Source organism: Strix aluco, chromosome 7 (assembly GCF_031877795.1).
Source record: "Strix aluco isolate bStrAlu1 chromosome 7, bStrAlu1.hap1, whole genome shotgun sequence".
Classification (NCBI taxonomy): domain Eukaryota; kingdom Metazoa; phylum Chordata; class Aves; order Strigiformes; family Strigidae; genus Strix; species Strix aluco.
Genome location: NC_133937.1, coordinates 32,358,659 through 32,382,512, shown reverse-complemented (window position 1 = coordinate 32,382,512; position 23,854 = coordinate 32,358,659). Strand labels below are relative to the sequence as shown.

Genomic DNA, 23,854 nt, shown 5'->3' with positions numbered 1-23,854 from the left:
AGGGGCGGGCGGGGCGGGGCGGCCCGGGCCGGCCGGGGGATCCGGCGCCGCCGGGGCAGGAGCTGCAGGAGCGCGGCGGAGCGGTGGCAGCGCCGTGTCCCGGAGCCCCTCAGGAGTCCCCGGGCTGCGGCTCCCCCCGCTGCAGCCCCCATGGAGAAATACAAAGGTGAGGCCGGGCCCCACGCGTGTCCGTGCCCCGCGGCAGCCCCGCACGGGGACCGCCGTCCTGCCCTGCCCGCCGGGGGGAGAGCGGGGACGGGTCTTTGGGGGGACACACACACAGACCCACAGAGTTGGGACCCCTGCGGCTCGCTGTCCCCACGCGTGGGAAAGCGGGCGGCGATGGGCTGCGGCGGGCGGGGGGGCAGCTGCGGTGGTGATGCCTCCCGAGAGTGGGACAGGGGGTCAGCTCCGGAGAAAGGGGGTCCCCGCGAGTGGGGGGCCCGAGCGCGGTTCCGGGAGGGTGGGGGTGTTGTCCCGCGAGTGGGACCGGGCGGCGAGGGCGGGGGTCCAGCTCCGCGGAGGAGGAGGAGGCCAGCAAGTGGGGCAGGGAGCCAGCTCCCGGGGGAGGCGATCTCCGCCAGGGGGGCCGGGGATCGGAGTCCTGCGAGTGGGGCCGCGGCCAGCTCGGGCCCGCGGGGAAGCGCTTGGTCCGCGCGAGTGGGAAGGTGTGGGGCAGCGCAGCCGGGTCCCCCTGTACCTGCCCGGGCCCTGGGCAACGAGGGAGGGAGGAGCGGGGAAGATCTCTCATTTTACACCATCTGAGGATCGGGACCTTTTTTCACTACTTAAAAGCAGCGTCTTGTTTCGTTTTCTGCAGCCCCTGAATTTGGGTAACGTTGCCTGCTCCGTCTTTCTTCCTAAATTTTCATCTGCATAGACTTCCCACCCTCCCAGGCTTAACAGGCACGACATTGAGCGTCCTGTTTTCTAAATGGAAGGAGGTTTGGTGGTTAGGGAGAGGGTAGGTGAGCAGCCTTCCTGCTTTCTCTCTGGCAGATCTCATCCGGGCTGGTGGTCACCCGCAGCCCATTTATTTGCCCACAATCAATGGCTCTGGCGCTTCCTGCGTGATGCTACTTGGTGATTATCACTGAGAATGGCTCAGCTCAGATCTGTAGTGCCATGGGCAGCTCCTGGAAACTTCTCAAACTTCGGCGCTCCTCGCCAGCTGAGGAGGGAGGAGGTGGGGTGAGGTGCCTGGGCATGGGACGTTCGGATGCACATGGGCACTTTGTGATTTCTGCTCTTGCGTAAAAGGCTCCACTGGAGAAGGTGAATCCAGCACTTGTGTAGCACAGAATAAGTCTGCAGTAAATTCTACCTGTTGAGAAGACATGTGGCTCTCCCTGTAACTGCTGTCCTCCTTATGGAGCTTGAACATTTAAGCAGGGAACTTGGTACTAGACAAATACATTCCTGCCTGACCCCATTTGGACTAGTTACCATCAAACTGGCAAGGTCTGGTAAGGCCTCAGCAGATACATTCAAGCCCTTGTTCCCTAATCCTTTTTTGGTGGGGACTTTATATGTCAAGGTATCATACTGTGTGAAGTTAATTTTTGCCAGGATTCTGTATTTTTTTTTGACTATGCAAGTACTTTAGTATTCTGACAGGGCTTGGCACTGTGCTGCCTGTTGCGTTTTGATCCTTTTCCTCCTTATAATTGATACTTTACAGGCATGATAAGCACAATAGTAACATACTGCAGAAGTGATGTTAAAGACTATATTACAAGTCAAATATTGTGTAGTGGGGTTTTTTTTCTGGCAGGGTCTGTACAATTCCATTCAGTTCCAGTAGCAAAGCAGTAGATTCATTAAGATTCAGCTATGTTTTGTATATTGTCTTTTTAAATATGCACACTGCTCCCTCAGAGCAGCGGGGATGTGTTCTGCACATGTGTAATGAATAGCAAGTGCAACTGATTGCAGAGCCTTGCCAGTCCTTTTTGTGTTACTGGTAACGAATGTGCGCGCGTGGGAGTGGGTGTGCATTAATGAGGGCACTGAGGCATCTCCAGCTCTGCAGGGCAGCTGCAGGTGATGCCAGCAGCTCATTTAGTGGGTGGGAGGTCCCCAGCATGATGGGGTGGCTGGAGTCACCTGGGGCTGGTGAGGCAGGTGGGGGGAAGGGAAGGGCTGGGGGAGAACCTGTGGGATTTGGGAGCCCTGAGGAGCAGGTGGAGAAAGCAGGGAAGTGAGTTGTTACTAATCAGCACAGGGGATATATGCCTGTTCTGGTGGGGATATTTTGTTGCTGCCATGGGGAGGCTTCATCCTTGCTGCCAGCCAGGCAGGGCGCTTGTGCAGGGAAATCGTGTAATGGTAGAGGTGGATAGACTCAGAGCGCTGTTGAGCAATGAACTGGTGTTCTGGAAAGAGGAATTTGACTACAAGATCTTTCCTATTACTTAAGAAACGAAGGTTGCAAGCATCAGCAAACAGCAGCGTTTCTTTCCTTTAAACAAGGTCGTGGATGTGCTTTAATCTGAGCTCTGGCAGGCACAAGGGTGTCCCTTCTGTTCCAAAGGCAGGGTGAAGCAGCCACAGGAATCTGGTTGGGTGGAGCATGCAGGGCCAGGTGGGGTGCGAGCCTGGGAGGCCAGGGCTGGTGGCCGGCAGGGTGGCACCTGTGGAGTGGGAAGAGCTCGGGCTGTTGGACTTGCATGGTGGGAAGTGAAGGAGGATTGTGAAACTCCCCTGGGAATGGGTTTCCTTTCCCAGCCTCTGCAAATGGGGATGCAAGGCCAGCTGCATAGGAAGACAGACTTTTGACTCTTGTTAGGCTCTGAAGGATGATCTTGGTGTGTGACAGGTTTGGGGTTTTTTTCTGCCAGGCCGCAGTAAAGTGTCTTCTCCCATTGATGAAGATGCTGTTTAAAAATCCACTCTCCCTGTGGTTGCAGAAGTACATGTGAGGCATGAGGGTCAAGAGACCCAACAGCCCAAGGGGAGACCTGCAGGGAGCAGAGGGCAGGTGTGAGTGAGGGTGGTTGCTGTGGGTACAGGGCATTACAAGGACAGAGCTGCTCATCTCTTGCCCCTCCTCTGTTCCCTGCAAGCACTCTCTCTCCTTCTTCCTATGTGTTTTACCTTTGAATATGAGATTTGTACAACTGTCCCATCTTGTGCTCCCTGTTGGAGTGGCACCATGGCTCCTTGCCTACTCCTTGCCCCGCATGACAGATGTGACTGGCTGGTCCATGACCAGCCTTCTCCAGTCCCTGGGAAGGGAAGAGGTGCTGGATGCACTGTTCCTGTTGAGGGGTGTGTAGTGACACCCTTGCTTATCTGCCATCCCTGTTAAGTCCTCTCAGACCATCCCCTTGTCACCACAGTCACAGGTGATTCCCCTGTGATGCAGCCTGATGTGTGTATTAAGATGTCAAGTGATGTGAGCCTTGAGAGGTTTGTAACATTATTATTGTATTTTTAATCTGTTAGAGCTCTGTAATGGAAATCAGAGTGACTTGCAACCCAGTTCTTCAAAGAAAGGTGTTTGGCATTCTTGTTTTACTGTCTCTGTTGAGCAAAGACACAAGCTTTGCATTTCTTATCTGAGGGTCTCCCAGGGCTCTGTGGGGCATTGCTGGTGTTTGCAGTGCTCCTCTAAGGAGACAAGCATTGTTTGTCTGTGGAGGAAAGGTTGTCTTCTTAACAGAAGCCAACAGTTTAGCGTTGATAAGGATTAAAATAAGGACTTGGTAGAAAGACAGGGTGTTTGCTTGCTGGTTAACACGTTTTACCTGGGAGGGGAAAAGGGTGTGGGTCTGTTTGGGACTTTGGCACGTGTTCTTTTTAACAAGCTCTTGCAAATACAAGGAGATATGCTTGGGATTAAGCTGCAAAGTGAAGACATGAACGAAAGACGTAACAATCTGAGGTGCTTTATAAACGCTTGTTAATCAGAGTTAGAAATGGCTTGATCATATTAACATGATCTAGGCTCTATACAAACATATGTGGTTTCTTCTCAGCTGAGCATCAACACAGCTGTTGTGTTTAGCTAATTGTCTTGGTGTAATTGGCAACTGGAGAAAACAGGGCAATGTACTGCCCTGTACCAAACCCAATACAATTTTCAGCTGCTGGGCTGAGCCTTCTTGAAATGCAGATGAAAATTAATGTCCTGCATAACCTCTTAATATATACAGGATCTTTCATGTGAGAGTGGTGAGTTTTGAAGATGGGAAGGGATTCTGTTGGGGAATAGGCAGCAGGAGTGCAGAGTCATTTACTCAGCAGAGATTTAGATGAAACCTTTTTCTGTGACTGAAACCACGGCCTGTCTCAATTATACATCTGCTGTGTCCGTCCTACACACTGTCACCCGTGCCAGTATAATATTTCTGTCTCTTCTAGCACAACTGCATTTCTTATGTAAACAGGGCACCTGAGGGTGCTCTGAGTTGTAGTGAGTACACACAAGCCTCGCTGGTGCTCTCCAGACCAGGACAAGCTCACTGCAGATGGGCGTGAGGCTGCGCGGATGTTGGCTTCAGCCCTGCTTGAGGAGCAGAAATGGCCCTTGGATTGCATGTGTAACTGCCAGGCCTGGGGGTGCTCCTTTTGCTACCCTTGGTCACTGGGTCTTGCTCTTTCTGTCTATAAGTGGCAGTGACCCATGCAGCAAAGGGCAGTGGAGGCAGTACCCATGTATCCCTGCTGCTCCGGGGTCTGTGCCTCGTCTGTGTCACTACCAAAATTGCCAGCAGCCTGCTCCTGAAGGTAGCAGTGCTCACAAGCTCTGAGCCTTTGGGCACCTGCTTTTGGAGTGCTCCTGGCAAGGCATAAGCCCTCATTTTCCCTTGTGGTGTTGAGTGGTGTATCAGGCAAGTCTCGCTCCCGTTCTTCCACGCACCTTCACCGCTCCCCGCAGCAGGCACTGCGTGTGCCGTGCCCAGCCAGGGACCAGAGATTCCATGTCAATGAGTTTATTGTTCAGGGGTTTTCACTGATCGCTTTCACTGAACACCCACAGCCCAGGAACACAGGGAGTGTCTATGCAAAAATGCTTGTAGTGCTTTTTTTTTTTTTTTTTTTTTTTTTTTTTTCCTCTGAGCATGGCTGGCTCTTTCAGCTCCCAGCAGTGGCAGTGGACTGAGGGCAGGTGGGCAACTGGGCAGCCCAGGCTTTGCAGGGCTGCACACCAAAGCACCGCAGGCTTTTAAATCTAAATTCTGGGCACCTGCTCAATGGAATGCTTGTTCCACAATGTTTCCATCTCAACATAGAGCCCATATGAAGGATCTAAATGAATTGACTGAATCCCTTAAGATTTTATGGCAAATCCAGGACCTGAACCCCAAGCTCCCTAACAAATTCCTTCCTCACAACCATCCTGCCTGGATTGGGGAGATTAGGGATGCTGTTCTCTTGAAAAGTCCCTGTAAACCCAAATTAATCAGAGGTACCCTCTGGAAAGGCAGGAGTCATCTGAGGCAGGGAAGTGGATCTTAAGGCAATAGCTACCAGAGCCCAGAGCTGTAGGGGGCGTCATGGGGAACCAAAACTCAGAGGTGCATCTGTGATTAAAGATGATGCAGAACACGTGCGCCCGGAACAGAGGTGTTCCTCTCCAAAGCACGGACCCAAACCCAGCAAGTAAATTGGGATCCTGCAGTCACACAGCCAGTTTGACAGCCCGTCGTTGTTTACTTCATCTTGGAAGTTGAGTCATTTGTTCTTTTCTGTCGGGTCAGCAGACAAGACAGACTGGTCCAGTTTGTGCTGCAGACTGTCAGCAGAGCTCTGTGGGTCAGAGAGGTGTCTGACTTGGCCCTGCACCAAGGAGCTGCTGATGTAGGTGCTGACAGAGCCAGTTTCTGGGTTGGAACTGCTTATTTGGCTCTGGTTTGGGGGTGGATGGGGAAGTGTCAGTGAAGAGGCAAGTTCTCTGGCAGTAGCTGGGAGCAGGTATTTTCACTGTAAAAGCTATGCTGCAATTTGAAGAAGAGGGGTTAAATTTGGGAACTTCTTGCTATGTGCTACAGTGCATGGTAAAACCTTGTGTGAACTGGAGGTAGGACTGTAAAAGTTCACAGAAGAAAAATCTGTTTAGAAGTGTTCAGTAGGAAGACGCCAATCTCCTGGTACCCATAGTTCTTATTTATTTAAAAAATAAAATAAATTTGCTTCAATCCAGGGAGCAGAGCTTTAGGAGGAAGAAAACTCCAAAACAAACACAAGTTGCTAAGGGTGGCCAGAAGAGCTGAGCCCTCTGAGAAGCTGCAGCAGTGCAGGGCTGGCGCTGTGCCTGCACGCACCCCTTCTGTGGCGCTGAGCGTTGGGGCCCAATGCGGCTTCCCACTGTGGCCACAGCCAAAATAGTGAACAACTGGGGCTGAAACCAATGAGAGTGGTTTAACTTGCAGCTGGTGGGCCTGGGTGGGCATGAGAGCAGCTGTTGCTAAAGGAGGCATGAGTGTGGTAATTCCTGCTGGTGGGGAGGGTTTGGCCCATGCTGCCGCAGGTGGGGGTGCCGTGGTGGAGGTCGGCTGGGGCAGCGCAGGACCCACGGTGTAGCAGGGTGCTGCACAGGGGAGGCCTGGGAAGTGCACTTGTTCGGTCTGAAGTTCAAAAGACAAGGGTCAGGACTCACTAAAATACTTTTTTCTTTTTTTCCCCACTGACCTATTGCCTTTTTCGTGGGCAAAATTCCATAGAAAGCACGTCCGAGGATGGTTTGATGTATGGCAACATTGTCTTTGGTTATAAACAGCTCTGTCTGGAAGTAAATATCTCAGAATTATGGGATCAGACTGAAACTCCCACATACGGACTTGGCCACTTGCAATTTAATAAAAGCCAGTGTTTTCCCCCCGTGGTTGGACTGTGCTCTGTCTTGCATAAAGATTTTTCTGATGTCTTTTCTCCTTTTTTTTCCCCCCTTTGAATCTGCTTAGGATAAAAGTGTAGTACAAGGCTTAGAAAAAGCCTGGGAAATAGGGATCCACAAGCCTTAGCTGGCAGTTCAGCCTGTGGGCTTCTTATTTCTGAGTGTAGGAATCTCCTCCTGAGATAACCAGGAGCAATAGCCACCTCCAGCACTGGGGTGATGCATGTGTTTTTCACTTGCTTTTGTGACTTAGAGACTGAATCTTTTAAAAAATATCTTTAGATTCCCAATCTCACTAATAATTAATGCATCTAGGCTTTCCAGAGTCGGCACTGAGTTTGGGGTGTAGAGGTGGGCAGCTAAGCAGTTGGGATGCTTTCTGGAGTTTGCATAACACTTCGGCAGCAGTGCTTTGAAAGAGGTGGGTCTGAGCCAGGAGATTCTTGCAGTCCATGCCAACATGGGGCTTGAGCCCTTCCCTCTTGGACTGGGTTAGATGAGGAACAAATCTTGGACTGCTGTGAGGAGGGGATCTCCTTTCTGGAGCCTGCGTGTGCTCCAAGGCACACAGCTCAGGTGGCGAGGGGAGTATGTGTGGAGGCTCCTGTGAGCTGAGATAAGGTATCTGCAGAGAAATCTCCGATCCAAAGTCACTCTGCAGATCTCATCACTGCTATTTATCACTGCAAAGTATGGCAAGTATTAAGGCTTGGGAAGAAAGAGCTGGCTCACAGAGAACATGAGTTGCACAAGGTTTTGCGATGTCACTAGTGGCTTTAGCTGAAAGTCTCTCCACAAGTGTGTGTGAAACGTGGAGCTTTCTTCTGCTGAGGAATGCAACCGAGCCAGCTGCAGCCCCACAGCCTTCCAGTAGCACCATGGATTTGTCATCTCTGTGGAATAAGCCAGTGCATCTGTCCAGTCAGTGCCACTGCCAAAGAGCTCCGACTTCTGGTCATCCCACTGTGAATGAGCTGAAACCAGTAGTAATGCAGAGACGCTCTTTGATGTCTACTGGTAACAGGTATGCAGTGGCAGCAGTGAGGTGGCTGCCAATTCTGGTAGCAAAATGTCACAGATGTAGAAACTGGGGCTGCCTTTAAAAGTGGAGATGTGGCAAGGCCGGACTTCTGCAGCGGCCTGTGACAGCTGGAAGCCACCTGCCCCATCCATCCCATCAGCAGCGTCATCCCTGCTGCTTGGCTGGGGAACGTGTCCTGTCGCCTCTGTTTAAATCTGGTGTCTTCAAGGATCTTTTGTGTTTTATTGCAGTCTCTAAAAATGTGGCATGTAGTCTTGAATGGTGGGAACTTCTGCCATTTTTGTCATACTTTTCAGACTTCTCCATCACCTTGGGGTATACAGAATTGGGCAGAGAGCTGAGATTGTAATGTATGGTTCCACATTTGCTATAGGATTGCTTGATCTTGGCAGCTGCTGAAGTACGATAAAGCTCTGCTTGAGAAGAGAACTGCTTAGACTAACTGGGCTCAATTCACAAAGCAGCTGAGATCTCTTTACTTTGCCATAGTTAGCTGGCTTGAGGGGTGGGATGTGCATCCATCTCATCTGACCACAGCCAGGTTTTTGGTCCCTGTTAGGAATTCAGTATGTGTGCCCATGGGTGAAGGCTGCTCTTTTTGCTAAAAGATGAGGCATGTGTGAAGTCTCATGAACTAGGTCTGAGTGGAGGAAGGAGGCAAAGGCAGACAAGCCTGGCTGCTGCCTGTGGTCAGGAGCCATCCTCCCCAAGCCTGAGGCCACAGAAGAGCGGGCTGCACGCCGAGCAGGGTGGCTCTCGCTCCGCTACCTGCTGCTGCAGGGGTCTCGAGTCTGCTGGGCAGCACGGTGGCTACGTGCTTTTTCTCCCGAATTTTTTCAGGCCATGAGGGTGGTTTGCCTCATCTGGGGTGTGTTGCACTTGGTGCCTGAGGCTGTAAGTGTAACTAGTGATGGGGCTGCTGGTGCTTTTGGAGTTCAGCAACCTCACCTGTCTTGTTGAAAGATGGTCGCAAGTACCCCAGAGCAGTGCAAAGTTATCAGTGAAACACGTGTGTGTCTCTTGGGTAGTTTTGGTTTTCCCCCACCCCGGTATTTGTGCTCCCCACTTACTTCTGTCTTGCTTCCCTGAGCAGCAGTGTCAGAGCCAAATCTGGTTATCAGTGATGTTCAGCCTATGCATGGTCACAGTATCTCTAAAAGCCAGTGACCTCTGGAACAAGTCATCCCTGCAGAGCCACTTTGTGTGTGCTCTGCCTCCTTCATCCACCAATTCATGTCAATAACTCCTTTGGCTGGTCTATGAGAAAGCTGTAGGAAAATGTGAGGACTAACTTCTCATGATAGTCCTAATCAAGTGTTACTGGATTCTGTCTATAACTTAACTAATCATAACACTGAAGACTTAATAATATAATCCCTTTTCTGCTAACAAGGACCTGTCTTGTTGCAGGGCTAGGGCTTGTTGCAGGCCAAATGTTCTCTGAGGTTAACAGTGGAGATGCACTCACCTTAATACAAAACCAAAAGGTCACATTTCTTCTTACTGATAGAAAACAGAAGTCGGCTACTATACCATTTAGCAAACCAACACTTGTAAATTATTTGATTTAAGCATGGCATTATTTTATATAAACACACATTCTCATTATTGCTTCAACTTTATCCCATCTTCTCTCTTCCAGTCATATTATAGGATACATGCACATGTATCCATGCACAGTGTCTTTCAGCTTTCTGTAGCGAGCAATGCTAGCTGATGATATTATCTAGTTGCCTAGACGCCGTGTCAGTTTAATTTGCTGCAGCTAGAGCTTTGAAATTGTTCCCCTAGTGAGATGATACTTTTTGGAAATTAGGTTGTGTTTCAGGTGCTGAAAGGAATTATTGACTTGTTTGGTACTGGTTGCCCTAATGCAATATTGTACAGACCCTGTAACTGATTAAAGCATGTCAGAAACATATCAACGTTCACAATTGTGGCTTGGCTTATATCTGAGTCTGTGTGAACTCTAAGACCTGATTCTAGGAATATTCACCAGTTTTGTAAATCAGTCTAGAAGTATATTTATTATGCTAACCTATACTCTTGATTTCTGGGATACTGAATTGTAATTCTGTCTCTGATCCTGATCCACAGTTATTGAGACACTGTTAATGTGTTCTGTCATCTGAGCACTTCGATCATGGTAGCTAGTCACACTTTCAGCTCGGTGGGCTCTTGATTTAATCACCTGTATGTGCCAAAATAACAATCAAATCTATTTAAATGGGTTACACTGACTTATACTGAGCCAGCATAAACCGACAATACATGAAGCAGAACAGACCTGGGCGAGGATATAGTTGTTTTAAGCCTGTGTCTGTTAGCACTCTGCACTAGTTAACTTCAGTGAACGTAGTTTTCGGATCAGGTTGTTCAAACAGATGCTCTCTTTGAGGGTAGAAGAGGTCTATTTCTGGAAACTGAAGTGGGAGTTGGTAGGGTGGAGAGAAGTGAAATGGCAATCAAAATTCACGTACGTTATCCTAAAGGCTGATTTCCCATGTCTGGCTGAGAAGAGAAACAAATGCTTTCTAGACCCAGGAGGCTCAGCATTCCCCAAAACAGAATGATTTATTTTTAATTCTGATAGTTCACTGGAGCTCTTAAACCAAAAGAACAACGACAGTTTTATTATACTGCTCAGAAGTGAATGCAACGAGCTTTGGGCAATGCCCTGGCTGGGAAACCTGGGGTGCTGTTGGAAAGGGGTACAGGTACACCTGGCAGTCGGGCATCTGCACTGCCTGTGAGCTCAGCCCAGCCTGAGCACAGCCGGGGTGCTGAGGCAGCACCCAGAGACAAGGTTTGACTCTGGCTGAAATGCTGTAGTAAACAGCACGGGATTTAACTTTGATGTTTCTTTGGACCAGCTATGTCAGCCTTCCTTCAATTCTTTGGCTTAAATAATGACATCCCCCTAAGGTTATGTGCTGGTTTTTTTCATTTGCTGCTGATACCATTTCACTATGGTGAGTCTTTTATTCTCGTGGTGGACAGTTACAGATCCCACAGGAATGTCAAAGCCAGGGAGACCAGCAGGAGCACAGCCAGGTGTTGAGCACAGAGAACGGTACTTGTGTGAGAGAGTTTGAAGATCATACGTAGGGCGTCCTGTTAGTGCTGTGCATGCAATAAAATGGAGTATCCTTGCAGTTAACGTAGTCTGTTTACTGTCTCTGAAACTAGTGTTACTCCAAACCCAGGATAAGAACCGAGGACTGCTGCGTACCACTTCCAGATCACACGTTCTTATATCAGTCGGCTGCTTGGTGTCTCTGTTAAGAAATGAGTAGGTCTGGAAGATACTCTGATGCTTCCTTTAAGGTATTCTTATAATGTTTAATTCTGGTCAGTCACCTCACACTGACACTCCTGGGTAGCTACGAAATCTTTGCAGTTTGCTTTTGTTCCCATGCTGGACTGAGGTTTTTGTTGGAAATGCTCTGTTTTCAGCATATGTTCTTGTTTTTCCTGATAAACATGAATGTCTGCTGGCCCACATTTAGAGGAGGTGAGAAGGGCCAAATTAATTTCTGGTGTCACTCCAGCATAGTCAATGGGCTGACCACAAGGATCAGCCTGGATCTAAGATTTATATTAGGTTTACCACAAGTTTTACCGATTTTTATTGATACATTACTTAACCATCTTTCTGGTGCAATTGATAAAAATGCCTTTGACATGCCAAGAAACCTAGTTTTAACATAACAAAAGCTGACTTGTGATAGAGGAGGAATGTAGAGCTGGCAACTCCTTCATCAAACAGAAATGCTAACGGTTCTGGGTGCTAATAGCACAGACACAGCTGACCCTTGCTCCAGACATAATTATTTGGACCGTGAAAGCTCAGGATGCTCTACCACACTGGAGATGCACTTTATGAAAATTCAGCCAAATCATCTGTGGAGACCTCAGCAAGGGCTGATGGCCCCCGGTGTCAAGGGCTGCGGAGCTGAGAGGAGCCTGCACCGCAGCACAGACCCTGTCGGTCCACAACATCTTCAACTTCTCTTATGCTTTGGGCTGAAGTCTCTTCAGCTGCTGCTGAAATGGGGCTCCTGAGAGTGTTTGCTGATCCCAGATTCTGGGTTGGAATTTCAAATTTTCTTCCAACCCTTGATTGTACAATTGTCTTCCCTCATTCATACATTCGCTTCTTGTCTATTATTCCCAAACGTGCAGGCCTGCTCTACCATAGTACAGACAAAAGGAAGTAAAATATTCCATTTTGAATATGTAAAGGGAGCTGCTGCTTAACCCAGACAGAGCTGGCTTCTAGATGAAAGACTCCAAATGCCAAACTGTTTTGTTTCAATTTGAGCAGGAGAAGCTTTGATCCAGAGGAGATGACTCAGTCAGTAGCAGGGAACAATTCTTTATAGTGAGTTTAGAAATAAAACCCGAAGATTTAGACTATGATGGCTTTGACACGTCAGTCATAGTGTATATTATGTGAAAATGAAAACCATAACATCTGAAATGAAGTGTGGAGGCTTTTCTGAAAGGAGAAAAAACACTTCTGATGTTGGTTGCCAAGAGTTTTCCTGAAGCCAGAAAGGACTGGGCAGGGCGGGGAGGGGGAGGGGAGAAGATCATTCCTATCGAGATAGGAATAATGAGCAACGTGGACAAACCAGGAAGGGGAAAGACTTCCTGCAGCACAGCTCAAGCCAGAGGTGGGGCCAGGTTGAAAATTGGGATCTCCTGGCCCCAAGTCAGGCTCCATAATCCATGTGTGCTGCCTCCTCTTCACCATGACCTGATGTGTCCCCTTTGTCACCGCTCGCAGCACTCTGGATGAGAAGGCAGATGCGGTCAGACCCTGCTCGGTCACAGGGTTGGCTCCATTGGATGGAGCAGGGATGGCCAGCTTCTTGCTACTGAGCTGCTTTTATCTGGAGCCAGGTGTCCGGACCCAGCTCAATGCAGCTGTGTTTTGTGGCACTGCAGCTGACCGAATAAACACAGCTGGGCCCAGTCTGGGTCTCTGCGCCTGCCGCAGCACACATGCGTGGAGTGAGCTGGGCGATTTGGTTGGAGTGCTGCGTGGCCAGGATCCTGGGGATGCGGTGAAACGCATCTGGCTCAATGCAGCAAGCTGTTGGCAATTCCCGGTGCGAAAGGAAAATGTCACTGGTGTTGATTATTTCTGCAGCTTTATTGTACATCCAGCCACTGACCTACATTTTGTTCTGTGCTACTGTCCTCTATAGGCTAAAACAATTGGGTATCTACCTGGAGAGGGTCTCAGAAAATTTCTTTGTTCTTTTTGGCTGCTGCATACAGTGATGGAGACTTCTTTGGCAGTCACCTTGTGAAGTATCCTGCTATCTAATAGTTTATTCCTGCTAAGAAGGATGGTCCAGCCCTCACCCTTACAATCCCACCTCCTTGCCCACGGCATCTCTGGCATTTGTTCTCCTCCTCACCAGCAGACAGCTACCAGCTTCTCATCAGGTTACTTTTTTGCTGGCTTGTCAGACTAGGCAGGAATGGGAGCAGGAGCAGCGTGCTGGGGAGAGAGACCTGTCCCTGGGTAGCAAAGCACTGTCAAGCAGGCTCACTTGGGGTGTTGAGGATGTGCAGGTCCTGGCCACAGAACTTGTTATAAAATAGTAGTCTGATTAGGTGGCCAAAGCTAGGCAGGTATAGAGGTGATGAAATTAGAGAGGGAAAAGATCCTTTAGGTCATGTGGTTTATCCCATGTTCCAGAAAGTGTGCACCTTCTGGTGTTCTCCCTATTTAAATGTGTAATATTCCCAGTGAGGTGACTTGCCTCAGTTCTCTCGGGGATTATTCTATAGTCTGGAAGGTCTCATTACTCTTATGAATGTGATATATAGGGGCATAAAATTATTAGTATTGGATGTATATGGTAAAAGAGTAAGATAATTTCCTTTCTTGGCATGGCAAAAAAAAAAAATATCTGTTTTCACTGATGCCAAGGAACAGCCAGTGCTGCGATGCGAGGACTGGAGAAAGTGTATCTGTACCAGGGGACATGCTGAGGATACAGCTACCCACATGGCATGCTGTCACCAAATTGAAACTGTCCTGGCTCTCAGGAGTGTCACAGCCAACCTGTGCTCAGCAGGCAGCCGGTGTCCTCCTGTAACGTCACCGTGCAGTTGGTCGGGCTTGTGCACGTATGAGTGCAGAGGTTGTGCTTGGAGATGGTTCAGAAGCTCAAGGCTTGCAAACAGAAAGTGTGGTTGGAGGGAAGCAGAGTACTTGCGGGGTGCTGAGCTGCCCTCAGCAGGCAGCAGGGACTACCCATGCTGTGGCTAGGAGGGCTCTCTTTGCTCGCTGCAGCTGGTGGGGAAGCGGCCAGGGCAGCCCTGCCTGCCTCTGCCAGGGTGTGCAGGTGAGGAACTGACCTCTTGCTGGTATGGAGCAGGGCTGATGGATTGCATCCCTTCCTCGAGGAGAAGGGATCAGGGTCACAGGTGCTTTCGCCTGGGGAGGGGTGTGTGGGAGGGAGATGGCACCTGCTGTCCACCCTACAGCAGAGAAGGCTGAGAGCTCCCAGATGTCACCATATCCTTCTCTTCCAACTTCCATTTGTACATACTGTTATCATGGTTTGTTTTGCTGGTGCATTTCCAGGAGCTACCACCATTTTTCAAAGTCCTGCAGAGACAGAGAGGTTCTTTCTACGAAGGCTTGAAGAGCAGATGATCACATTTGGGGTTTTTTTTAATAGTCTTACTGTGGCAGTGGCTCCCCTGCCACAGAGAAGATTTCTTCAGCCCAAGAATCCTTCTTTTAGATTATGTCTTTCTCCTAAATCTCAATCTCTTGAATAGAATAGTGTTGAATGTATTTTTAATGAGGCTCCAACTTCTTGTCCACTTCTTGTTCTCCCACCATGCACCTCTCTGGAGAGCTGTGTCTTCTCGTTAGTGTCCTCACAGGTGTTGGAGGGCTGCTTTTAGCCCCCCCTGACCTTCTCTAGGCTATGCAAGCTGCCACTTGTGCCCTCCTGCTTCATCTCAACTCCTTAGTGCCAGGGGCTGGGTGATGCTCATGTGGTTGTAGATGCTGTAGCCTTTCCCGCAACTTTCTCAAGTTACTTATCAGGGCAGCTTTTGTATTCCTGCTGAACAAAGTGCTGATTTGGCAAGAAGTCTGAGCCTTGCTCGGCCAGGAATTGTACTTGTTGCCTGTGCCTGGACTCCTGAAATTTGGGAGGTAGGTGTGAATATAAATAAGATAGGGAAGGAGGATGGGAAGAAAAATGTTAGGTGAATTTAGCCTGTTGACTGACTAGTATTCTCAGGTGGGATCAACATTGTAATTGAGTTTTTAAACTTTAATCTGCAGAAGTGCTGAAGTATTCCTGCTAACTTCAAGTATGTGAGTAGCTCCACTGATTCTGGTAGAGGCTTGCAAGGTTTCTTGAATTAGAGTTTGCATAAAAGTGGAAAACAAGTTCAGTGAAGCTGTAAAGGAAAAGAAGAGATATTGCAGGAATGTGAAGGGGATTACATTTGATTGTGTCAATGGAGATTAAGACAGAACTAAATTGACTATGACATATAAGCAGATGAGAGGCTGATGGACTGAAAATGCATTGCAATTCTGGCTAATCCCAAGCAAACCTCCAGCAGCATGTAGCATGGCAGTACAGGTGTACTCCTAGTTTCTGGTGGTGCTTTCGATATTCCCATTCTTCAGTTTACTCCTGTCTTGAGTGCATAGTACTGCCTTTACTATAAAGCAGTATTGTGAAAATTAATGGCTTTACCCAGTGGCACCATGTGAACGTTAAAGGAAAAACAGTCTCTTGTGAGTAGCACTGGTAATGTGTGTGTTTACAAAGAGACTGGAAATGTGGGCTCCAGCCCTCCAGGAAATGGCCAAAAGGACCTAACTAGAGGTGTTACTGAGCGTTATCTGAGTGAAGCCAGTGGGAGCTCGTGATAGCTTTACCTCTTGACAGAAACAGTCCTGACTATTGGGTGGACACACAGTGAGAATGTTAATCTACTACTATAAAACTGTAACCTTTGCAATCAGTTGGGGGTTTTTGCACAACTTCCAGATCCCATAAAATTGATGATTATGAATTATAAATAGCAGTAAATGTACCTGAAAACTTGGGTGCCATAACAGTTATTAACTACTATTAATGTATGTATAATCAAGATGTAGCTTCAGTCCAGAATTGATGACAACCCTCAAAGCTATAAGCGTGTCCAATACTGCCGTATTGTCGTGGAGGTCTCTTTTAGATGGAAGGAAATTGATGTGATAAACATTGTATCAGAAAACCAGAACAAGTGTGTAGAAATTTCTGCTTGCAGTGAAGACCATAATTTTTAAATATAGGACAAAGAGATAATAAATAATAAATCCAGCAGGGAACAAGGAAATCATGCAGCAACTGCAAAAGATCCAAACATATGGAAAATTCAATTCTATGGAGAATTAAGTCACTATTATGTAATCAGGATCAATGGAAATGAGCTGATGTCAGTATTGGACTGGCTTAATGCATGGATGGAAAATTGTGTCCTCTCGGAGAGACCTGCTAATAGGAGTGGAAGCTCCATGAACGCTGCATTTCCATTAACTGTTGGGTTTTTTCAACTAGGAGGGGCCTAATCCAAACCCAGCAGAAGTAAATAGGGTTTCCACTAACCTGAAACTGATTTGGGGTCTGAATCTAAAAGATCTGTAGAAGATGGCAAACCGTAAGAGCCTGTGATGAACATCTACCTCGTACTGGTTGTTCGAGGTGAAACTTACTCCTTTCTTTCCCTCTGTCTGAGTCTTTTGCACTGCAGGCTTTCTGGTCATCCCTCCAGGTAGGGCTACAGTGGCCCATCAGCCTTAGAAAGCCCCTGCCTAGGTAGGGATTTCCTTCCTAAACTCCCAGCTGTGGACTGGAAGGTGTTGTACCTGGCACCAGGAAGGAGGAGTGTTCCCTGTGCCCAGGGTGTTGGAGATTCCAGCAGCATTGCACACTAATAGCGTTGCAGAAGTGCCCAAAGACCTTCATAGCCTTCTTATGGCATGACTGTGATCTCGTGAGACAGAGCGTGTGGTGGGGGAAGGGATGTAGAGCAGCAGAAAAGCCCCTGCAGCTGCATGAGGTGTCCTGGAGGAGGGCATGCAGCCAAGGCACCCAGGAAGGTCCTGTGCTTGGTTTTCTGTTGTGACAAGGCTTGGTAGCAGCAGCAGTCTTGGAGCTTGTCCCTGAAAATAAGCCATCATTAGCCTGGCAGCTATGTAGGAAACACCAGAGCACGCCCTTTGGGGCGAGCACACTCTAGTTGATGTTACTGGAGGATTGTCCTTGAGAAAGAATGGCAGCAATGCATAGTCCTAGACATGCACGTGTCTGCTCTGCTAGCATAAGGGAATTGGCAGCACAGAAGTACAGTGTGCCACAGAGTCTCTCTCCTGGAAGAGCTGCTTGGGTTCAGCACAACTTGGATCAGTCCGCCTTTGGCCACTGGTTGTTGGGCACTTCAGCCCTGAGAATCCAGCCAAGCATCATTGCTGATGATTTGACAGCCAGGAGGAGGTTTTGGGCATTTCTAGGGTATGGTGTTTTTGTGTTTTGGGTTTGTTTGTTTTTTCTGGTTTGTAAGTGAGGATAATGGGGAGAACACAGCATGTAATGGTTTAGTGAGAAGTTCATGCTCTGTGTGCCTTGGACACTAGGATAGTGATCAGGGCACTGAACTGTGACTTACTGAAGGTGAATTTTAGTGACGAGCATCAGCAACACACTAACTAGAAGGGATCTTCTGGTGAGAAGCAATGGGCTTCGTGAGAGACTCTGCCCCACCTGAAATAGATTTGGTAGTCTGGAGCGTTACTATGTAAGAAAACATGCCTCTAAATCAGCAGACTGGGGAAAAAGTCAGCTGTTAAATGTTAGTGGATGGATCTGTCACATGAAGAGAGCGTGTGGGTGGCTTCGCATTAACAGAGATGCCAGAGGTGGGGAGAGAGTAATGAGAGAAAAAGGGATGGGATAGTCCGACCTTCGACAGTGTCCAGTCCATGAGAGCCTGAAGTGAGTGTGAGGTCTCTAAGGGTGTTGTCACAGGAGAGGACCTGAGTTGCTAAACGCCTCACACCCACTGAAAAGGGGAGCTGCTGTGCATGCCCTTAGCTCTTTCCCTAGCTGGGCGCGTCTGCTGCCTGCTCTAATGCCTGCTCTGACAGTTGGCACACCCTCTGAGCCAATTCACCTGGCCAGCCTAGCAGGGAAAAAAAACCCCAAACAACAGACCAAACCCTCTTGTTGCTGCATGTATCTTCCACTGAATTAGAATTGATATAGCTCAGTGCAGGGTGTGATGGATGCCATGGCAAGTGAGGGTTGAAACTATGTAGCCAAAGGCAGAGAAAAGCAAGAGAAAGAGACGCACAGGGATCTCTTTAGCTCTATGGGTTCCTTGTTTGGAAGGTTTTTGGGTCCCTGAAATAACCTTGATGTTTCCCAAAGTGAACTCATGGAAAGGGTATGGAGGGGACTATGACATGAAGAGAGCAAACAGACTTCTCTTCAGTTCCTTAGACATTTCTTCTGCATTTCTAGTAAGCCTGTTCAGCTTAACTCAAGAAACATTTTCTGTGCTATGGAATACTCACTCTTAAAATGGTGCTAGAGAGGTGAAGACACCCTTGGCTTTGTGAGCAATGTTAAAGTGATTGCATCTGCTTCCTACACTGCAGCTATGCAGATCTGTTGAAAGTTGGCCAGTGTCTTTCCTGAGAAACAGCTGCAAAGAAATTTGGGAGGAAAAATATTTTATTCCTCTCATTCTCGTGGGTTTGAGGCTCACCAGCTGGTTGAGAAGCCTGCCAAGGCTCCGTGCTGTTGTGGAAATGTACAGTAACTGGGCATAAGTAGCTCTAAGCCCTTTTTGGACTTAAGTGTGAAAACGTCTTAATGCTGGGAAGCTGTTGAATGGCTTTTTCAAAGTCGAAATAAATCAGAAGGGAATTTCTCTGTCTTTGCCAACAAATAAACTCATTCTGGGGAATTTACTGTCCCTGTTTCCACAACACCTCTTAGGCTGTGCCTGTTGGCTGGAGCTGTCCAAGCCCTCCAAGGCCCTCATACTGTTTATGTCTATGCTTGAAACACAATATTCAACCTAAAACCGTCGTTCTTAAATTGGATTTTTTTGACTGATTGTATCCATAATTTGTGTCATTTCAATCTGAGGACCAAATTCTTACTATATTGAGGAAAGTCTCCCATTGACTTCAAGGAAGTTAGACTCTAGTTCTAGCAGGCAGGGTTAAACGAGGAGAGGCAGACAGAAGACTTTTGTCAAAATTACTTTGCTCCAGCAAATGAAGTTTCTGTCAGTGTTTTCTTTTTTGTTCTCTTCTTTTTTTTCTTTTTACTCTGAGTATACTAATCTGATTTGCTTTTCCAAGCTCCCTTACCACCAACAACATGGAGAAAAGTTTATATGAAGTATTTTATTTGACTGCTGTAAAGCAAATATTTTGTTTGCTGTAAATTGCAAAGTAATATGTTTGCTCCAGTCTTAAAGCCTGTCTCAGGATAGAAGACTGGATGTTTTCTGGCTTAGGATGCAGTGGTGGTACTCAGCCACAGGGACAGCCTTGTCCAGCTCAAGTATGTGCCCAGGTGGGGATGTTATGGTCTGAGGGGGTGGGCTTGTAGATAAGTAGAGAACTGGCTGGATTTCTGGGCTGAAGAAGAAAAAAGTTGTGGTTTGTATTCTACCTGAAGTCCTGCCTTCAGGGTGTGTGGGGAGGACCCTTGCCTGCAGGGAATGGTTGAAGGCTACATGAGCTGTATTTAGCTATTTTGTGCGAGTTCTGTGTAGACATCCTATCTGTCCAAAGCTGCTCTTGTGGCCAGGAGCTGCTTGTGTGTGGCTTTTACAATGGGATAAAGATCGTGCATTTTGCCAGTATAATAAGGGTTCTCCAGGTACACTTTCTCCCTGTGGTTGGAATAGGCCAGTCTACTTGTAGGAACCCTGTCCATTGATGAAACTCAAATCGAGGTTTCTTTAACATAGAGTGAATTGTTCTGTTGGGATGAAGTTCAGGCTGCAAGAGGCCAAGAGCCCAAGACTTTAACAAAGCAGCATCAACCTATTTGTATGATTTTGTATACACTATACAAAATTTCTGAACAAGATGTTCTTCTAACCCTATAAAAATAAAGGACAAGAGAGAAAGTGTGATGCACTAGTTGGGAGGGATTCAGATGCTGCCAAAATGGTGTGATGTAACTTGATACAGTGCCAGTGTTTCCTCTGTAAACTGAGTGCAGGTGAATGCTGATTAAAATGAGCCCACACAATATCTATCTTCTGCATCTGTTGTTTGGTTTAAGCTAGCATCTAGAAATACAGGTGAGGGAACCAGATTCTGTCTGTCTGGTGATATATGAGTATTCTTGTCTCTGTATTTTCATCCTAAAACAGAAATGCAAACAACCCACAGATATGCAATGTTACTCAGTCTAAATAACTATATAAAGAACCCCAAACACACCTTACTACTTATGTTTAGTAGTAGACAGCTTGCAAGAATGTTGGCTTTGTTTATTACACCCTAACATCTTACAGTGTTGATGTGTGTAAAACTCCAATAACTGGCTCGGTGGCTGAGGGGAGAGCAGTGAGTGTTTATTGACTTTATTAAGGCTTTTAACACTCTCCCGTAACATCCTCATAAGCAGACTGATGAAGTACGAGCTAGAGAAGTGGACAGTGAGGTGAGGCAAAAACTGCACGCTCAGTGGTTTGTGACTGAAGACATGAAATCCAGCTGGAGGGTAGTCACTAGTGGTGTGCCTCAGGGGTTGGTACTGGGGCCCAGATGGTTCAGTGTCTTCAGAAATGAACTAGCTGAGGGGCAGAGTACATCTTCAGCAGTTTTGTAGATAACACAGAACTGGGAGGAGTGGTTAATACACCAGATGGTTGTGCTGCTGTTAGGAAGGACCTCACAGCCTGAAGGAATGAGCCAACAGGGATCTCCTGAAGTTCAAGAAAGGGCAAGTCCTGCCCCTGGGGAGGAATAACCTGAGGCACCTGTACCTGCTGGGGCCAACCAGCTGGAAAGCAGCTCTGCAAAAAAACACTTGGGGGTCCTGGCGGACACCAAGTTGAACACGAGCCAGCAGTATGCCCTTGTGGCAACAGGCCGACAGCCTCTGGGGCTGCGTTAGCCAGAGTGTTGCCAACAGGTCAAGGGAGGTGGTTTTTCCCCTTTATTCATCCCTGGTGAGACACATGAGGAATGCTGACTCCAGTGCTGGCCTCCCTGGTACAAGGAAGAAGTGAACATACTGGAGGTGGTTCAGGAAAGGGCCATGAAGGTGATGAAGGGATTGGAGCACCTGTCACAGGAGAGGAAGCTGAGAGAGCTGGGACTGTTCAGACTGGAGAAGAGTCAGTTCAGGGAGATCTCATCCATATGCATAAATGCTGGGGGGGGTGGGGAGGGCGTAAAGATATCAGTGATATCTGGTGAAAGGACAAGAGCTAACTGGCACAAACTGGAATACAGGAAAATTCCATTCTAATGTAAGGAAAAGCTTTTTTACTGCAGGGGCTGTCAAACACTGGTACAGGTTGCTCTGACCCTGCAGCTGCAGCTGACCCTGTTCCAAGCTCCAAGCAGGGGCCTTGGATTAGACAGTCTCCAGAGGTGCCTGCCCACCTCACCCATGGGAGCAGTGAAACCGCTCAGTTGTCAGCACAGTCTCTTTGAAGGGATTTCTGTGATCAGTGAGAAATCTGGGATGGAGCATGCATTACTCTAGCCCTAGCAGCTGCTCATGATGGGTACACCCTTAGTAATGAAGGAGGAACTTTTAAACAAAAGAGTATGCAAGCCATCTTATGATGCTTCTCCATAGAGGCACAGTCTGTATCAGTCAAGGGAGTTTTAGCTTCTTGGAGCAGGTCCTGTGTTCCTGTGACACAGCTGCATGGATGAACACCCATCCCATCACGCTGTATCCACTTCTGGCACGCTTCAGGTATCTGTGAATTTGTGGTTCTTAAGCTGTTCTACAGATGAAAATCTCAAATGTTGAGAGTGTACTGTCAGGGCTGGAAAAAGAGGCTTTTCTGTGCTAATGGATTTACTGCCTCTCTGATTTCCTCGAAGCACTGCTAAATGTGTCATGCAGAAAGGTGGTTTCATCAGCAGTTCTGCTCGGCTCGAGGAAAAACACGCTCTATTTTATTTATTTATATATTTGGTTGGTTCAACATGAAGTCTCTCTTGGCAGGTCAGTCGCTTCCCAGGCACTCGCAAGCGGCCGTTTTCTGTTCCTTTGCCGTGAGTGAAAGGTGAGCTCCCATCCCTGGCCAGCTGTGGTTGATGTGGGCAGAGCTGCTGGCCAGGTTGCCCTCCAGCCCAGCCAAGCGTGGTGTTTGCCATGTCGATCCTCCTTGGCTGCCCTCTATTTTTAGAGGTTTGGAAATGTCTCTGGGATGTTCCTCACCAGAGGATCTGGCACATTGGGTCCCCTACACATACTGGAGTTCAGCTGGGCAGGAGGGACTTCTAGTGGAAAGGCACATCTGTTACTCCTTAAGTGTGACCACTGTCAAGGTTTCCATCCCTCCAGCAAAGCAGTTCTTAGCCAAGGGCTTGGTAATCTCTGATTTTTCAGGAGAAGAGGGAAAAGGGAGTAAGTCTTCAGGGTAACTGAATCTTTTTTAACTGAAGGGATTAGTTTTGTTTTAAATTAGAGTATATTGAGTCAGTGTCTTGACACCCACAGCCGTGTTGGTGAAAAGCTGCTGGAGAGCTTGGTTGGGCAGGATCCCACGTGTCTACTGTAGCTGTGTGCAGGATGCACCTTGCAAGGGGCCTTGCACAGCCGCTCGCGGGGGATGCCGCACAGCTCCTGTGCTTGGCTTTGCTTCTCCAGTGGGAGCATTCCTGTCGGAGGGGGTGAGTTTGCCCAACAAAACAAATGACATTGTTTTCACATGGTGTAAAACCGCTCCCTCCACCTTCCCCTGCACTGCTGCCCGTATCCCGGCTGTAAACCCTGAGGGGAAGCAGCGGGCTGAGTCATCTGGCGCTGCCTGTGTATTTACAAAACAGAAAGGCTGGAATACTGCAGAGGCTGGGAGGAGAAAGCCATGCACAAAAGATCTTGGCCAGAGATGATGAGTTCCCCCCACGCCCCTTTCCTGTCCTCCGGCTTGGTTGCTGATACAGATCACCAGGTTTCAGCTGTGAGGTGGTCAATAGGAGCTGGTTCAAGAAAACCATCGATGAGGCATCAAACTGCTGAGCTAAATTTGCTTGCTTTTTCCTTGAAAAACCTCACATGTGAGCTCAAGGCAGGGACTAAAGCATGGAAAAAGGCTTGCACTGGGAAGGGCTTTGAAGATTTGTGATGCTCGCAGCAAAGATAAGCACTGGTTGCACTCACCCCACAGTACCCTAGTTGCTGGGGAGGCTGCCTGTGCAGCTCTGGCCATTTCAGCGGCTCAGCGATGTAACCTTGATCTCACTCGCGCAAGGGTAAGGGGGAGGGAGCACCATGGATGTTTCTGGGGCCACTTTGGAGTGGCGGGCAACCTGTGCTGTGACACAGAGGGGCTGAGCCTAGCCTGGTCCCACGCCCTTAGGATTAGCTGGTTGTTTTGCACCCCTACATTCCCTCCTGTCCCCTTTCCTCCTGGAATAACAAAATTGGAGCAGGGAGATTGGGTTAACTCTGCTGGGTCTCTCCTTTCTTCACCTGCTCTGGTAGCTGATCTCTTAATGAGCAAAGCTGCTTGGGGATGCCATTTGCCCAGGGGAGGCCATTCCCCCGCACTATTGCATTGATTCCTTGTGGAAACTGCATGTCCAGTCTCGCTTGTGGGTGCTGTCATATCTTTCTATGCTTTTCCTGGAAAAGCTGCTTTTCAGCAGAAAGGCGGTGTTTGCAAGCTTCCTCCTTCCTGGAAGGGGCAGAGTGAAACGGCTCATACTG

The 23,854-nt window shown here is 48.2% G+C and overlaps 1 protein-coding gene across 6 annotated transcripts in view; it reads left to right on the top strand.

Annotated features, from left to right (window-relative positions):
• AFAP1L2 (actin filament associated protein 1 like 2) overlaps positions 1 to 23,854 on the top strand; it is a 73,415-nt gene that overhangs the window by 1,032 nt on the left and 48,529 nt on the right. For 4 of the 6 annotated variants that reach the window (XM_074831329.1, XM_074831334.1, XM_074831330.1 and 1 more), the window contains exon 1: positions 51 to 166. The exons of 1 other annotated variant lie outside the window; for it this stretch is intronic. In XM_074831329.1, coding sequence (XP_074687430.1) covers positions 151 to 166 — 16 coding nt within the window. In that variant the 5' untranslated portion in view covers positions 51 to 150. Of the gene's footprint in view, positions 1 to 50; positions 167 to 23,854 lie in introns of those variants that run through there. One more of the 6 variants, XM_074831335.1, reaches the window with a different exon arrangement.